Here is a 16,883-nt window from a genome sequence, read left to right on the forward strand (position 1 = left end):
CAGCGGGAGCGGGAGCAGCGCCAGGCCCTGTGGGAGCGGGAACAGCACCAGGCCCTGAAGGAGCAGCGCCAGGCCCTGCGGGAGCGGGAGCAACGCCAGGCCCAGCGGGAGCGGGAGCAGCGCCAGGCCCTGCGGGAGCGGGAGCAGCACCAGGCCCTGAAGGAGCAGCGCCAGGCCCTGCAGGAATATCACCAGGCCCTGGGGGAGCCGGAGCAACACCAGGCCCCGGGGGAGCAGGAGCAGCACCAGGCCCTGCGGGAGTAGGAGCAATGCCAGGCCCTGTGGGAATATCACCAGGCCCTGCGGGAGTATCATCAGGCCCTGCAGGAGCAGGAACAGTGCCAGGCCCTGCGGGAGCCGAAACAGCACCAGGCCCTGCAGGAGTATCACCAGGCCCTGCGGGAGCTGGAGCAGTGCCAGGCCCTGAGGGATCGGGGGCAACACCAGGCCCTGAGGGATCAGGAGCAGCGCCAGGCCCAGGGGGAGCAGGAACAGCCCCGGCAACAGCAAAACCAGCTCCGGCTAAAGTGACTATGGAGGCAGCCACGTTTCCAGCTGGGCCTACCATGGTAACCGAAGCCATGTTTCCAGGGGGGTCAACCCCAGGAGCAGCCACGTTTCTAGTTGGAGCTACTGCAGAGCCAGCCATGTTTCCAGCTAGCCCTACTGTGGTAGCAACAAACACATTTTCAGTGGGGTCAGCCCCAGAAACAGCCACGTTTCCAGTGAGCTTGACCACAGAAACAACCACATTTCCAGCTGGATCGACCCTAGTCCCTGCTGTATCACCTACAGAAGCAGCTTCTGTTTTAGTTGACTTCAATGAACCAGTCCCAACCCCAGTCCCAGCTGAAGTATCCGCAGAAGCAACCAGTATCCCGTTGGAAATACTCAGTGAAATGACCACGACCACAGGCGCTCTCATAGTCCCACTGGAAACAACCACTGCGATGACCATGGTTCTGACAGAAACAACTGCTGAAATGACCATGGTTCTGACAGAAATGACCACTCAAACAACCATATTTCCTACACAAGCAGTCACAGAATCTACCACGGTCCAATTTGAAGTGCCCATGGCTTCAGTGGGAGCAACCACTGAAATAGCCACAATACCCACAGAAAACCCAGCTGTCCTTACAGAGAAACCCACCATCCCAATCCTAATGCCCATGATCCCTACAGAAAAGCCCACAGTCCCCACAGAAAGGCCTGTGGTCCCCACGGAAAAGCCCATTGGCCTCACAGAAAGGCCTGTGGTCCCCATAGAAAAACCCACGGTCCCCACAGAGAAGCCTATGGTCCCCACAGAAAGGCCCATAGTCCTCACAGAAAAGCCCGTGGTCCCCATAGAAAGGCCCACAGGTCCCACAGAAAAGCCCACGGTCCCCATAGAAAGGCCCACGGCTCCCATAGAAAAGCCCGTGGTCCCCACAGAAAAGCCCACGGTCCCCACAGAAAGGTCTACAGTCCCCACAGAAAAGCCCACGGTCCCCACAGAAAGGCCCACTGCTTCCACAGAAAGGTCCACGGCTCCCACAGAAAGGCCCGTGGTCCCCACAGAAAAGCCCATGGTCCCCACAGAAAGGCCCACGGCCCCCACAAAAAAGAGTACTCTCGGCATTCAGTCAACAATGTTGGCCTCAGGAACCAGCTGGGCCCCACCCACCACCAGAAACGCTACGCTTACCACAGGTATCAGGGCTGGGACGCCAGCCATGGGGCTGACAGTGGAATATGGTGAGTGGGAGGAAGTTCTAGAGAGGAATTTTCCCAGTAGAAATGCTGCCCTGGATGCAGACATGAGTCAGTCCTGGGGGGCTTGTTTTTCTTAAAAGAATGAGGACTGAGCTGGCTACAGGTGGCTCCTGCCTCTCTTCCTAGCCACTAAGAAGGCAGAGGTCTAGAGGATCTTAGTTCAAAGCAAGCCTGTGCAAAAGGGTTTTATGAGACGTTTTTTGTTGTTGTTAGTCCTGGGTCTTGAACTCAGGGTCTGGGCACTGTCCCTGAGCTCCTTTCGCTCAAGGCTAGTGCTCCTACCACCACATCTGGCCTTTTCTGTGTATGTGGTACTGAGGAATCGAACCCGGGTCTTCATGCATGCTAGGCAAGCACTCTACCACTAGGCCAAACTCCCAGCCCCATCTAGAAGACCTTTATCACCAATTAACCAGCAAAACGTCAGAAGTGGGGCTATGGCTCAAGTGGTAAAGGGCCAGCCTTGAGTGAAAAGGGATAGGGCAAAGCTCTGAGTACTGGCGGAAGGGGAGGGAAGAAGAGGAGGAGGAGGAGGAGGAGGAGTTGTTCTCATAGGCTGAGATCTGAGGGCTGTGGTTTGGAGCCATTTCTGGCAGGAAAGTTCCTGCAACTTCATTTACAATAAACTACTCAGAAAAAGCTGGAAGTAGTGCTGTGCCTCAAGTAGTAGAGTGCTAGCCTTGAGCAAAAGAAGATCAGAGACAGAGCCTAAGCCCAGAGTTCAAGCCCCAGGGCTGGCCAAAAAAGAGGAGGAACAGTATTGCATGTGAACTATACCTCAAAAATATAAAGCTTGGCCAGACGCCAGTGGCCAGAAATGGTGCTGTGACTCAAGTGGTAGAGCTCTAGCCTTGAGAAAGTCCAAGGACAGTGCTCAGGCCCTGAGCTCAAGTCCAGGACTAGGAAGAAAAAAAAAAAAACTCTTCTAGATGTTTCTGTCCAGGCTGGCTCAAGACTCACTCCCTGAGTATCTAGGAATGCAGGAGTGAGTGACCAGCACCCAGCTCACATGATTTTCTCATTGAGCAGTGTCTTCAAGGTCTCTCGGTATTGTCACATGTTAGAACTTTCAGCAGAATAATGATAGGCCACCTTTAGAGAAGAATTTGATTTTAGGGGTGTAGGAGGGGAGGGGAGGCTTTGAGGACCAGCTGTGGGCAGAAAGCTTGACAGTGACTCCTCTCTTCTCAGTGAGCTGCCCGCCAAATGCCCACTATGACTTCTGTATGTGCCCCGCCTCCTGTGAGAACCCCAGGCCCACTTGTAAGCTACCTTGCTCGCCGGGCTGTGTCTGCAATCAAGGCTTTTTGTTGAGCCAGAACAACTGCATCAGTGCCTTGTCCTGTCACTGTTTCTATGGTAACAGATACTATCAGGTAAGGCCACAGGATGCGGGGCTTATGGCGAGGGGGAGGTTGATGGAGAATCCTTAGGTTTTAGCTGCAGCTGCTGCCAGGTAAAAATGAGTCTGTCTTGCCCCATAGACTCAGTTCAAAGCTCTGCGAATGAAGGAACTGTTCGTTCAGCATGGGCGTGTCTGGTTTCAGCATGCTAGAGTTTGAACTTAGAGCCTCTCTCTTGCTAGGCAAGTACTCTACCACTTGGCCTGGCTTTGGATTAAAGATCCTCAGATCTCAACCTCCTGAGCAGCTGGGATTATAGGTGTGAACCATTTGACACCCAGCTTGGACTCAGTTGTTGTGGCTAGGATGACAGGCATAGAGCACGTCCAGCAGTTACAGAGGAAAGGCCTCATAGACTGTTCTGCCTAAGCTGGCATGCCCCTTCCGCCCTCAATCAGCCTGAGTCTTCTGCCTACCTTGGAATGACAGGTGCATGCCACTGGGCTCCACTCTGTGTTGACAAGGGGTTTTGCACACTCTTTTTTTCCAGCCTCACGCAGTCTCAGCCTCCCCTAGTAGCTAGAACAGACATGAGCCACTGGAGTTCAGCAGTGTCTGGATTTTGCTCTCCTGTGTTGCTGTGAAGCTCACACCTTAGTAGACGCTGCTGATTGGCCATGCAGAAGAGCCATGGTGTTGTGCTAAGTCCTTACTCTGACCTGAAGCTGGGTGTAGCCGAGTGCTAGAGCACTTATTATAGCAGGCCTGAAACCCTTATCGCCAATGAACGTCTAGAAAATGGGAAGTGCAGCTGTGGTTCAACGTGGTACAACATTAGCCTTGAGCCCCAAAGCTCAGGGACAGCACCCAGGTCCTGAGTCTCACAAACTTTCCTGCCTGAGCTGGCTTTGAACCTCAATCCTCAGATCTCTGCCTCTTGAGTAGCTAGGATTATAGGCATGAGCCACCATGCTGGTACCCAGAAAAATAGACTCATTTCATGTTTCTGAAAAGCACAAGGGAGCTGGCCATTGGTGGTTTCTGGCATCCTACCTTCTAGAGAAGACAGAGATTTGAGTCCAATCGAGGCAGAAAAGTTCACGAGATCTCTCAATGGAGAACAGAGCACACATCCAGGCAGTGTTCACACCAATACTGAGTGAGATGTCTCCACACCTGTCATCCTAGCTACTCAGGAGAACAGTTGCAAGCCAGCCTAAGCAGGAAAGTCTGGGAGACTCTTGTCTCCCATTAAGCATCAGAAAGCTGGAGGCGAAGGTGTGGTTCAAGAAGTAGAACTCTGGCTTTGAGCGACAAAGCTCAGGGACAGTGCCCAGGCCCTGAGTTCAAGCCCCAGGACTGGCAGAAAAAAAAAAGAAAAAGAAAACAGGATGAAATAAATCCAGAGTTGTGGATGTCAGGAGATCCTCACGCTTTCTGAGGAAGTCACACTTAAGCTGAACTCTACAGAATAATTTAGAACTCTGGAAATGAGAAATAGTCCAGCATGGTAAAGCAACCTGTGCAAATGGTAGTGAGACTACTGGGGAGGCGAAGGAAGCCTGAGTAAGCTCAGGTCTACCCTGGTCAAGGAGGAGAAAGGGCTCACGAGGGATGGCCTCGTGACTCTGGATCCCTTGCCCCCAGCCTGGAGAAAATTGGCTCAGCTCTAACTGCTCAGAGCGTTGTCATTGTTCATCCGGGGGCCAGATAGATTGCCAGAAAGCTCAGTGCAAGACTAACATGGTGTGTGAGCTGAGGGACAACAAGTATGGATGCTATCCTTTTGGTGAGTGCTGTCAGCCAGGGTGGAGACATCAGGGGAGGGGGAAGAGCTGAGGCCAGCAGCTGGGTGTCTTTCTGGCAGGGGGCAGGGCGGGGGCGGCATGGGAGCTGCATGTGTCTCCTGGGGATGGGGTGGGAGGAGAGACATGGTAGCTGCATGTGTCTCCTGGGGATGGGGTGCTGGAGCCAGGGCCAGGGCAGCCTCCCTGGGTGAGGCTGAGGTGGGATTTGTCTCCTGGGCAGGATCTGCCACCTGTGTGGTCTACGGAGCTCTTCATTATGTCACCTTTGATGAGAGGCACATTGGTTTCACTGGCAGGTGCACCTACATCTTGACACAATCTTGTCACAACAAGACGACAGGTGGGGCCTGGGGAAGGCCTGAGGCCAGAGGCGCCAAGCCTGGGTGGCATGTTGGGTCCGCAGGGCAGGGCTGGGATAAAAGGCTGTGTTATGCTATGCAAGGGCTAGGGCGTGAGAGCCACAGACCCACCCTTCTCACCCTGAGATTGTTGGGAAGGAAGGCCATTTGAGACGAGCGCTTTTGAAGGTCTCCCTGGCTTAATGATAATCATGGAGGCAGAGGCCCATGGAGGATGCAGCTCCCAGAGGCAGTTCCAGTCCCCCTGGTGGGGAAGACCTGTTCCCAGAGGCAGGCTCTTCTGGAGAAGGGCATAGGTCATGTCCCCTCCAGGAAGGCAGACAGCATATGTAAACTGGGCACTGGTGGCTTAGGCCCGTAATCCTTACTATCCAGAAGGCTGAGATCTGAGGATCGTGGTTCAAAGCCAGCTCAGTCCAGAAAGCCCATGAAACTCCTATCTCCAGTTACCTACCAGAAACACTGGAAGCAGAGCTGCGGCTTTAGTGGTAGAGGGCTAACCTTGAGCATCCAGGCCCTGAGTTTAAACTGCCCTGGGACAGCCACATGCACATGCGTGCATGCGCACACGAAGCCAGCAGGTGTGAATGACCTGTGGTAGGAAGATCAGGTTGGCAGAGGTGAGCAAGTTTAGATCTGGGCTTGAGAAAGAAGGACAGGTGTCCCCTGAGTGAAACAGAGGACAACAAAACCCCACAAATGGAGCTGTGGAGCTATGTTTATAGTGCTCAGCTCTGTGATGCCCAGCTCAGAAATCCTGGCTCAATGAACCCCTGTGTTCTCTTCTTCCCTCTCCACTCAGAACCATTCTTCAGGGTGATGGCCGAGAATGAGAAGCGGGGCGTGGAAGGCGTGTCCTGCCTGAGTAAAGTCTACATGGACTTGTCAACAACCTCCATTACCCTGCTCAAGGGCAGACATATACTGGTGAGCCCTGGGCCTGCCATCTGCTGTGACCACCAGGCCTGGCTGGATGCGGCCTGTTTCCGGCCATCGCTACCAGGGACAGCTTTAAATGAAACAATGATGGCGAGCTAAGCACCTGTAGATCACGCCTGTAATCTTAGTACCCCTGGGCTGAGATCTGAGGATCACAGTTCAAAGCCAGCCCGGAGAGGAAAGTCTTTACTGGAGACTCTTATCTATACCAGTAAACCGCCCAAAAGCTAGAAGTAGAGCTGCGCCTTAAGCGGTAGAACCCAGCCTTGAACACAAAAGCTCAGGAACAGGGTTCAAGCCACAGGACTGGCGGACATTGACAAAAAGATGATAAAGCTCCAAAGGCCATGGGGCGGGGAGTCTTGGGGTCCTCTGTGACTCCCCCTAACATCAGTCTCTGTTTCCTTCCTCCACCAGGTTGAAGGGGAGCGAGTGACTCTCCCAGTCATGCTCCCTAATAACAACCGCATGAGCCTGAGCGGGCGCTTCGTGGTATTGGAGACCTCATTTGGCTTGACGGTGCGATGGGATGGTGACCAACAGCTGTTCCTGACAGTGACCAGGTGAAAAAGCGGGGTGTCCTCCTGTCCCCCCCTCCCTGCCGCTCCCACCCAATCCTTCCAGTCCAGGAACTCACCCAGAGCCATTTCAAAAGCTGTCAAAGGTAGCCCGGGAGACAGGAGGAAAGTGTGAACTGCGGGAGCAGACACTCAACTTTGGCCACAAGTTGACCCCTTGTCAGAGCCCTCTGAAGGAGCCACAGCTTGCTGACCTCTTGGCTGTGGTCCCTGCTGACCCAGGCCCCCTCTCTCCACTGCCCTGGCCCCCGTAGCACCCATTCAGGACACCTCTGCGGTTTATGTGGCAACTACGATGGAGAAGGCAACAATGACAACTTGAAGCCAAACGGCGGCCAGGCCCAGAATCCAGAGGAGCTGGGTAACAGCTGGCAGATGGCCCGAAACGAGAGCAAGGAGTGAGTGATGAGGGATCCCCCCAACTGAGGGCCTGGGTATCCCCCTCCTCTTCTTCACCCTCTGTTTAAAGACCAACTAGAGCTGGGCATTGTGCTACACACCTGTGACCCCAGCACTCAGGAAGCTGAGGCCTGGCTGGGCAGACGAGTCTCCTATCTCCAATTCAATAGCAAAAAGTTGGAAGTGGAGCTGTGGCTCAGATGGTAGAGTGTCGTCCCTGAGCAGAAAAAGGCTAAGGGACAGCATGCAGCCCCTGAGTTCGAGATCCAGGACCACTGCCTCTACCCCCGCCCCTGCTTTTAAAAGGACTGACTCAAATTTCCCTCTTCCCTCTTCCTCTCTGGAGACTCTAGCTTTTCTCAGCCTTGCTAACTGCGGGCTCAGGGCTTACCTGGAAGCCAGACGTGGCCATTTGTGCTGGAGTTACATCTCTTCTAGGTGCAAGAAGATGAATGAAACTGCCATGGTTTGTGACTCAGAGTTCGTCAGCACGCTATCAGGACCTGCCTTCTGTGGCCAGCTCACCCTGTCCAATGGAATCTTTGAGTATGGAGGCGGGAGAGGGATGATGGATTCAGGGGGTTGCTGGGTATCCAGAGGTTTACCACTGTGCCCTCTAACCTCCCCCCCACCCCAGGGCATGCCTGACCAACCTGAAGGCCGCTTCCTTCTTCCACAACTGCGTATCAGACATGTGCAGTTACCAAGGAGTCCAGGCCATGCTCTGTGCTCACTTGTCCATGATAACCGCCATCTGCCAGAGCTCCGGCCTGCCCGTGCAGCCCTGGAGGGGACCCAGCTTCTGCCGTGAGTTGTGCCTACAGCCGGGCAGAGCTTGGGCGCCCATAGACTTGGGATGCACCTGGTGAACCTCACATTTTCACACCAGGACAGGGCCATATGTGTGTGTGTATGGATGGATGGATGCATGCATATATATGTAGATATAGATTACCGACTCCCTTATCTCAACAGATAAGCCGGGCATGATGGGACACCTGTAATCTCATCTCCTCAGGAAGATCACAGTCCAGTGTACATATTTTCATCATAATTCCATGAAAAATTCAAAGAAAAAACACGAATCATTAAACTGATAAAATATGAAGGAATGGGGGTAATTAGGTATAATAGTATGTAAGGCCTGGAGCAATGACCTGAAAAAGCACTATTTCCATAGATGTCATTTATGACTGCATTATAAATTAGGACATAATTTAGACTTGACTAAAAATGGACACATACTTAGGCTTCTAAAACCACATACACACAGAGAATTATATAAACCTCAAGAAAATAATTGTTCACATAAAGATAGTAAAACATTTAATATAAAAGTCATAATTTCAACAAGACATGGAAATAGAATGTAATTCATTAATAATACATCTATGAGCTCTAGACAATTCTTCTTGCTGTTAGTAGCCATTATGCCAAACTAACCTGGATTAAATACCAAGAAAATGAGAGAAAAAAAAAAGAGCCCAAGACTATGAAAAATAACTAAAGCAAGAAGGGCTGGGAGTGTGGCTTAAGTTGTAGAGCATTTGTCTACAAGCACAAGGCTTTGAGTTCAAGCCTCCCGGTACTACACACACACGCCTCAAAAATGAGCTTCGAGCTGGGGGGAAGGGTACATATCTTTAATCTCATCAGTAGAGAAGATAGTAAGTTAGACCGAGGCTAGCTTGAGTTACATAGTGAAACTCGAAGACCCAGGGAAGGAGAAGGGAAGACTACTCAGTTACCTTAGGAATTTTGGGGGTACCTGTATGTCAGTTCCGGGGTTTGCCATTTTTTTCACTCAAGGCTGACACTTTGCCACTTGAGCCACAATTCCACTTTAAGCTTTTTTGTTGTTGTTGTTTTCAGTCATAGGGCTTGAACTCTGGGCCTGGGCACTGTCCCTGAGCTCTTCAGCTCAAGGCCAGTGCTCTCCTGCTTTGAGCCACAGCCCACTTTGGGTTTTCTAATGGTTCCTTGGAGGTAAGAGTTTTATGGACTTTCCTGCATGTGCTGGCTTTGAACCTTGATCCTCAGATCTCAGCCTCCCGAGTAGCTAGAATGACAGGTGTGAGCCACCACACCCAGCTCTCTTGGGGCTTTTTGATGGTTAATTGGAGATGAGAGTCTCATGCACATCCCTGCCTGGGTTGGCTTTGAACTGTGATCCTCAGATTTCAGCTGGGATTGCAGGTATGAGCTCCTCCCACTTCCTACTTCCTCACAGGTGGGGGTGGGAAGGCATGTATCCGCAGTGGCCCGGGTAAGTCTTCTTGCGTGGCTCTCTCTGCTTCCGTGGGTGTCTGTGGAGATGTCCAGATGGTTTCTTGGCGTGGGAGGCTGGCTTAGCTTCTAGGGCCTGGTTCCTGCAGGCTTCCAAGGTCAGCCGGGCCTCTGTCTCACTTCTGGAAGCTTTTCAAGACTGGCCAGAGTCTTGTGAGCCAAGGCGGGTCCCTTTCCTACCCTTTGTCTTTGTTGTTGTTTCTTCTTATTTTGGGTGCGACTGAGATGTTAAACCCAGAACCTCACACTTGCTGAGCAGTCCCCGTCCATTTGACCCGCTCCTGCCGTCCTCCCCTCCGCTCGGCTGTCTCCTTACCCGCACTTGTCCCTCCACAGCCCTGGCCTGCCCCGACAACAGCAAGTACTCCCTGTGTGCCAAGCCGTGCCCAGAAACCTGCCTGGCGAAGTTTACACAGAAGCACTGCCCACATCCCTGCATGGAGGCCTGTGAGTGCAACCCTGGCTTCGTCCTCAGCGGCTCCCAGTGTATTCACCGAACCCAGTGCGGCTGCCTCACCCCGACAGGACGGTACTTGAAGGTGAGCACCTGGGGTGGGCCTTCTCAGCCCTTCCTGCTGCCTTCCAGAGCCTTCCACAGAGCCCAGGGCAAAGGTAGGAGACAGGAGGCCAGGGAAAATGAGGGCATTTAGAGCTGGGATTAGGGAAAGTGGTTTGATTTATTTCTCTCCCCTCCTTTCTCCTTCCTTCCTACCGTCTCCCCTGCCCTCTGGCTCTCTGATGATTCATTGGGGGTAAGATTGTCAGCTTTCAACTTTAGTCGTCAGATCTCAGCCTCTTGAGTAGCTGAGATTACAGGCGTGAGCCACTTAACCCAGAATCAGATGCCTCTTTCTGCCTCCTTTGTCTAGTGCTCACGAGGTATGAGAATGGCCTAGGGGCTGGCAAAGGACGGGGACAGGAGACCTTCCTTTCCTGCAGCCTCCTCCCCATGCTGGCCTGGAACGCTTTGTATCTTGCCAGGGCTAAGGCCTTGCGCCTATGAAGCAAGCCCCCTGGGGTTGAGGACCTTGCTTCCTGGGAGTGAGTCCGTCCGTCCTTCCTTCCTTGCTCCTTCCTTCTCTCTCTTTGTTCTTTTTTTTAGACTTTTTTTGGGGGGGCAGGATTACCCTATCTAGTCCTTGCTAACTAGTGACCTTGCCACCTCAGCCTCACAATACTGGGGTTGCAGGCATGCATGCTATGCATGGCGCAGTACATAAGCATGGAGCTTCAAGAAGACAGGGTAACTTCCTGAATCAGCCAGCCATGGGAATTGCAGTGGGATTTGGGCACCAAACCTTTCTTCCTTCCATCAGATCGGGGATGTGTGGTACAAGCCAAAGTGCAAAGAGTTGTGCATATGTGGCAGCAACCACAAATTTCGCTGTCATTCTTGGAATTGTACGGCCCAGGAGACTTGCAGGTGGAAGGACGGAAGCTATGGTTGCCATGCCATAGGTGAGTACCTAAGGAGACGGGGACAGAGGAAGGCTGGAAGCAGTTTCCTGGGACAGCAGAGGCCTAGCCACGATCACTCAGCACAGATACCTGAGCTACATCCACGTAAAAGAAAGGAGGAGTGGGGGCCAGGAGTGTGGTCTAGCGGTAGAGTACTCACCTAGCATGCATGAAGCCCTGGGTTCGATTCCTCAGTACCACGTACACGGATAAAGCCAGAAGTGGTGCTGTGGCTCAAGTGGCAGAGCCCTACCCTTGAGTAAAAATAGTATCTAATAATGGTGACTGCTCCATGAGTTCAAGACCCAGGACTGGCACCAAAAAAGGGGTTCTTTTATTATTTTATTTTTTTCTTATAATTTATTTTATTTCAGGGAAATTGAACTCAGGGCCTTAATGTTTGCTAGGTAGTCACTCTACCACTGGAGTGGCCCCCTTTTCCATTGCTTATTTTCAGAGAAGAATCTCACTTCCTGCCAGAGCTGGCCTAGGCAGGTGATTCTCCTCCTTGTCCCCTTCTTCCACCACCCCCCCCCCCAGGTGGCTAAGAATGACAGGTACCCACTACACACCCAGTCATTGGATGGGATGGAATCTGGGGACTTTTTGTACCTAGGCTGGCCTTGTGAACCTTGATTCCACCCCCTGCTTCGTGTCCACCTCCCGGGTGGCTGGGATTATAGGTGTGAGACACTGTGCCTGGCGAGGAGAGGATCATTTTAGCTCATAGCTTTGGAAGTTTTGGTCCATGGCATTGTCCTGGGCCCATAGGAAGGTCACACATTGTGGCTGGGGAATGTTTTGACCCGCCCCCGATGAACTAAAGACCTCCCATTAAATCCTGCCCCTTAATATTTCTACCACCTGCTAGTGGCACCACGCTGGGACCAAGGCTCTGGAGCTTTGGTGGACCATTCCAGATGTAAATGAAAAAGGCTCTTAGACAATTACCCAGGCAGGAGAAGCATCCTGAAGGGCTCCGAGGGTGAGTCAGGGAGAACCATTCCCTTTCTCAACATCCGTGAGCCAGCCAAACCTCCTGGAACACCAAGATCAAGGATGGATCCTTGGTGCCACCCTGATAAAAGCCGGCCAAGCTGGCATCAGGGCTGCCAGGGAAGGGAGACTTGGACATCTGTTTTCTCCTCCCCTTCCCCAGGTGAGGCCACCTGCCTTGCCTCGGGCGACCCGCACTACCTGACCTTTGATGGAGCCCGTCACCGCTTCACGGGAACCTGTAATTACATCCTGTCCAAGCCCTGCTGGCCAGGCTTCCTGGACAACTACTTTGTGGTGAGCGCCACCAACGAGAACCGAGGTGGGAACCTGGAGGTGGCCTACATCAAAGCCGTGCATTTGGTGGTCTTCAACCTCAGAATCTCCCTTCTCAAAGGCCACAAGGTCACGGTGCGTGCGCCTCCACGCAGCATCCCACGCCTCCCCGCCCGCCCGCCCCCCTCTCGTCCTCCCACTTTCCTTCCTTTTGTCCCTTTTTCTTCCTTTCTCCCTTCCCTTTCTTTTCTTTCTCTTCCTTCTTTCCTTCCTCTCTTCCCCTTCTCTCTTTTCTTATCCTTCCTTCTTTCCTTTTTTCCTTTCTTTCTTCATTTCTTTTTCTTTTTGTCCCAGTTCTGGGCGTTGAGCTCAGGGCCTGAGCACTGTCCTTGAGCTTTCTCAAGGCTAGCGCTCTACCACTTGAGCCACAGCGCCACTTCCAGCTTTTTGGTGGTTCACTGGGGATGAGAGTCTCAAGGGCTTTGCAGCCCAATCTAGCTTTGAACCACAATCCTCAGAGCTCAGCTTCTCGAGTAGCTAGAATGACAGGCGGGAACCACTGGCGCCAGGCAGGCCCCCTTTCCTCCCCCCTCCTCCTCTGGCAAGCCACCCACCAGCCCCTTTGGCTCTCCAGGTGTCGTCCCCATGCCCAGCTCCTGACTGGCTGACTGACTGGCTGACCTCCTCTGCAGGTGGAGGGCCACCAGGTGTCCCTGCCTGTGTGGCTCGCGCAGGACCGGGTGACCATTCGGTTCAGCGGCAACTTCATCCTCTTCTATGCCAACTTTGGGCTGCAGGTCCGCTATGACGGGAACCACCTGGTCATGGTGTCTGTGTCTTCGTCCTACGCTGGCCAGCTGTGTGGGCTGTGCGGTGAGCTCCGGGGCTCCCTGGAGGAGCCCCAAGTGCTTATTTCTCCACTGCTGAGTGGGCTTGAGGGTACTAGACATGAGGTGTAGTCAGGGAGAGGGTGGTTATGGGTGCAGACCGGGCCTCAAGGGTCTGGGGTGGCCCCTTATCAGCCTCATGTCCCCAGTCTCCTTGTCATTTCTTGTCATCTCCCTATCCCCATAGGAAACTACAACAACAATAGCTTGGATGACAATCTGAAGCCTGACAGAAGGCCAGCCAGCAACTCCTCCCAGCTGGGGGCTAGCTGGAGGATTTCAGAGTTCTCCGACCCGGGGTGAGTTGGGACTTGGGGACAGTCTACAGTCTCAGAGCAAAACAAGGCCGGGCACAGTGGCTCACACTTGTAATCCTAACTACTCAGGAGGCTGACATCTGAGAATTGAGGTTTAAAGCCAGCCCAGGCACTAAAGAACATGAGACTTTTTTTTTTTTCTTTTTTTTTGCCAGTCCTAGGGACTGAACTCAGGACCTGAGCACTGTCCTTGAGTTTTTCTCAAAGCTAGAGCTCTACCACTTGAGCCATAGCACCACTTCCGGCTTTTCTGTGTATGTGGTACTGAGGAATTGAACCTGCATTCTAGGTAAGCACTCTACCTCTAGGCCAGACTCCTAGAAAACCGGAAGTGGTGCTGTGGCTCCAGGAGTAGGGCGTAGCCTTGAGCTGAAGAGCTCAGGGACAGGTCCCAGGCCCAGAGTTCAAGCCCCATTACCCCCCACACACACCACACACACACACACACATACACACACACAAACAAACAAAATAAAAAGCAAAACAAAACAGCATAAAAACTGCCAAATCTCCTCTTCATTCTAAGATAGGAGTTTTTGAAAGTTGTCTTGATGCCTTTGGGCAAGCCAACCTTGGGAAGTTCTTCCTGATAGCTAGCTTTATTCCTTCTGGCTACCTCTGCTGGCCTTATCTAATTTCTACTCAGGAGGCCGAGAGATCTGAGGATTGAGGAGCTACTTCCTTCTCTTTCCTTGCTCCCCACACTTCTTCAGTTTGGGGGACATTTCTCCTGCCCAGAGTTTCCATCTTTCCTTCTCTTCCTAGCTGCTTTGTGACGGGTGGCGGCATCTCCGACTGCAAAAACAGCGACACTTCCACCATCTGGAATAAGAACTGCGATATTCTACTGAACCCTATGGGTAAGACATGTCCCAGCAGGCCAAAGCCCGCAGGCTGCAGGGCTCACACCTGTCATCCCAGCCTCTCAGCAGGCTAAGCTCTGAGGATCACAGTTCAAAGCCAGCCTGAGCAGAAAAGTCCATGAGACTTTTTTTTTTGCCAGTCCTGTGGCTTGAACTCAGGGCCTGAGCACTATCCTTGAGCTTTCTCAAGGCTAGAGCTCTATCACTTGATCCACAGCACCCTTTCTGGCTTTTTCTGTGTGTGGGGTACCGAGGAATCGAACCCAGGGCTTTGTGCATGCTTGGCAAGCACTCTATATCTAGGCCACACTCTAGGCCCACGAGACTCCTATCTCCATCAAACCATCAAAAAGGCTAGTGCTCTATCACTTGAGCAAAATAGCCAAGGAAGAGTTTAAGGACCTGAGTTCAAGCCCTGGTTCACCCCCCCACACACACACACACACATGCCACTCATAAATCAGCTGCATTGGAGTTGAGAGATGCAGCTCACTTTCTGGGCTCACCCTTGTCTCCTCCATTTACCTGTCTCACCCTCCAGGGCCTTTCTCCATCTGCCACCAGGTGGTAGCACCACAGATAAGCTTTGCCAGTTGTGTGCGTGGCCAGTGTGAAAGCAAAGGCAATGCCCTGTCCCTGTGCAACTCCCTGCAGGCCTACGCCGACCTGTGCGCTCAGGCTGGCCAGGCCATAGCCTGGCGCAACAGCACTTTCTGCCGTGAGTAACCTGGCCCTATTCCCCCCCCCACCCCTGCTTCCCTCTACTTAGGGCACCCACACTCACTTGCTGCCTGGCCCTTCATTCCTGCCCAGCCCTTTTCCCTGTGCCCTTCAAAACTTCTACCTTGCCTGCACCAGTGACTCACACCTGTAATCCCAGCTGTTCGGGAGGCTGAGATCTGAGGGTTGTGGTTTGATGCCAGCCCAGGCAGGATTATAGGTTTGAGCCATCTTACCCAGCTAACAGCTTTCCTTTTTAAGATTGACTATTAAGACAGTAGCCCTGGCTGTGATGATACAGCCTGTAATCCCGGCAACTTAGAAGGCAGAGATGGGAAGATGAGGGTCTCAGGCCAGCCCTGGGCAAAGTCAAGAATCCACCGAGTAGACAGATGGCAATTTGTCCATCAGTCAGACAGTGCTCCTCGGAACTCTCCCCCTCACTGTCTTCCACTTGTGCTCTCCTCAGCACTGAAGTGTCTACCAAACAGCAGCTACAAGCCTTGTGCCAACCCCTGCCCGGACGCTTGCCTCTCCCTGAGCGCCCCGACCTACTGTCCTGCACTGCCCTGCGTGGAGGGCTGCGAATGCCAGAAGGGCTACATCCTGAGCGGACGTACTTGCGTGCCCCCCAGCCACTGTGGCTGCAGGGACCCTGAGGGCTTCTACCACCTGGTGAGGGCTCTGATCCCCTGCAGGCAGTGTCCTGAAACTTCCTGCTCTCAAGTGACAGGGGATCTGGAGGGCTCAGAGAGTAAGGACAGGGCTGGCGGAGTAAGCCAGGGGTAGTCAGGACAGGGAATGATGACCAAGGCCTGACAACTTAAGAGGTGGATGCTGGGAAGGGAAACCTCTCTCTGGCCTCTATTGGCTCTGCTGTTTCCTGTGCCCAGGGCGGGCTCCACCCATCTCCAGCTTCTGAGTTCCTATTGGCTCTGCTGATCCCTGAGCTAGGGGAGGGCTCTGCCCATTTCCAGCTTCTTTTTTTTTTTTTTTTTTTTGCCAGTCCTGGGCTTGAGCTCAGGGCCTGAGCACTGTCCTTGGACTTTCTCAAGGCTAGAGCTCTACCACTTGAGCCTCAGCACCACTTCCAGCTTTTTTGTATGTATGTGGTACCAAGGAATTGAACCCAGGTGTTCGTGCATGCTAGGCAAGCACTTTAACCACTAGGCCAAACTCCCGGCCCCATTTCCAGCTTCTGAGTTCCTATTGGCTCTGCTGATCCCTGCAGGTGGGGGAGACCTGGTACCCGGAGGACACCTGCCACAATCTCTGCAGCTGCTGGATCAACAACAACATCACCTGCGTTACAACGACATGCCAGGCCAACCACATGTGCTCCTCCCAGGATGGCGCGTTCCACTGCCAGGCCATAGGTAGGGGGGCTGCCCCCAGCTACCAAGAGTAGCCCCCTAGTCTTGTCTCCCCCCACCTCTCACCATCCCCATAGCCCTCAAGTCTATGTTGGCATGTTGGTGATACCAAAGAAGTTTTGGCAGGATAGATGGCCTCCTGCATTGTGGGGTTTCCACTCTCGTCACCATCTTGGATTGCTATATTAGAATTCCTGAGGCTGCGTGACTTATAAAGAAAAAGATTCTTGCCGGGTGTAGTGGCTCATGCCTGTAATCCTAGCTACTCAAGAGGCTGAGATTTGAGGATCAAGGTTCAAAGCTAGCCCCCCCCTTTTTTTTTCTAGTCCTGGGGCTTGAACTCAGGGCCTGGGCACTGTCTCTAGGCTTTCTCAAGGCTAGAGCTCTACCACCTGAGCCACAGCACCACTTCCGGCTTTTTTCTATGTATGTGGTACCGAGGAATCGAACCCGGGTCTTCATGCATGCTAGGCAAGCACTTTAACCACTAGGCCAAACTCCCGGCCCCGAGCAGTGTTCCTTC

At 52.9% G+C, this 16,883-nt stretch overlaps 1 protein-coding gene across 1 annotated transcript in view; it reads left to right on the forward strand.

The window, feature by feature from the left end:
- Zan (zonadhesin) overlaps window positions 1-16,883 on the forward strand; it is a 45,375-nt gene that overhangs the window by 15,345 nt on the left and 13,147 nt on the right. Inside the window, 18 exon segments of the mRNA XM_090324079.1 lie at window positions 25-1,695; window positions 2,950-3,134; window positions 4,749-4,890; window positions 5,130-5,249; window positions 6,071-6,195; window positions 6,625-6,770; window positions 7,040-7,183; window positions 7,623-7,730; window positions 7,822-7,991; window positions 9,807-10,009; window positions 10,787-10,928; window positions 12,088-12,335; window positions 12,893-13,073; window positions 13,275-13,386; window positions 14,170-14,264; window positions 14,809-14,985; window positions 15,457-15,662; window positions 16,219-16,363. Of these exon segments, the coding sequence (XP_090180205.1) occupies window positions 25-1,695; window positions 2,950-3,134; window positions 4,749-4,890; window positions 5,130-5,249; window positions 6,071-6,195; window positions 6,625-6,770; window positions 7,040-7,183; window positions 7,623-7,730; window positions 7,822-7,991; window positions 9,807-10,009; window positions 10,787-10,928; window positions 12,088-12,335; window positions 12,893-13,073; window positions 13,275-13,386; window positions 14,170-14,264; window positions 14,809-14,985; window positions 15,457-15,662; window positions 16,219-16,363 (4,320 nt within the window).

The sequence above is a fragment of the Megascapheus bottae genome, chromosome 34, assembly GCF_031878675.1.
Source record: "Megascapheus bottae isolate mThoBot1 chromosome 34, mThoBot2.hap1, whole genome shotgun sequence".
Classification (NCBI taxonomy): Eukaryota; Metazoa; Chordata; class Mammalia; order Rodentia; family Geomyidae; genus Megascapheus; species Megascapheus bottae.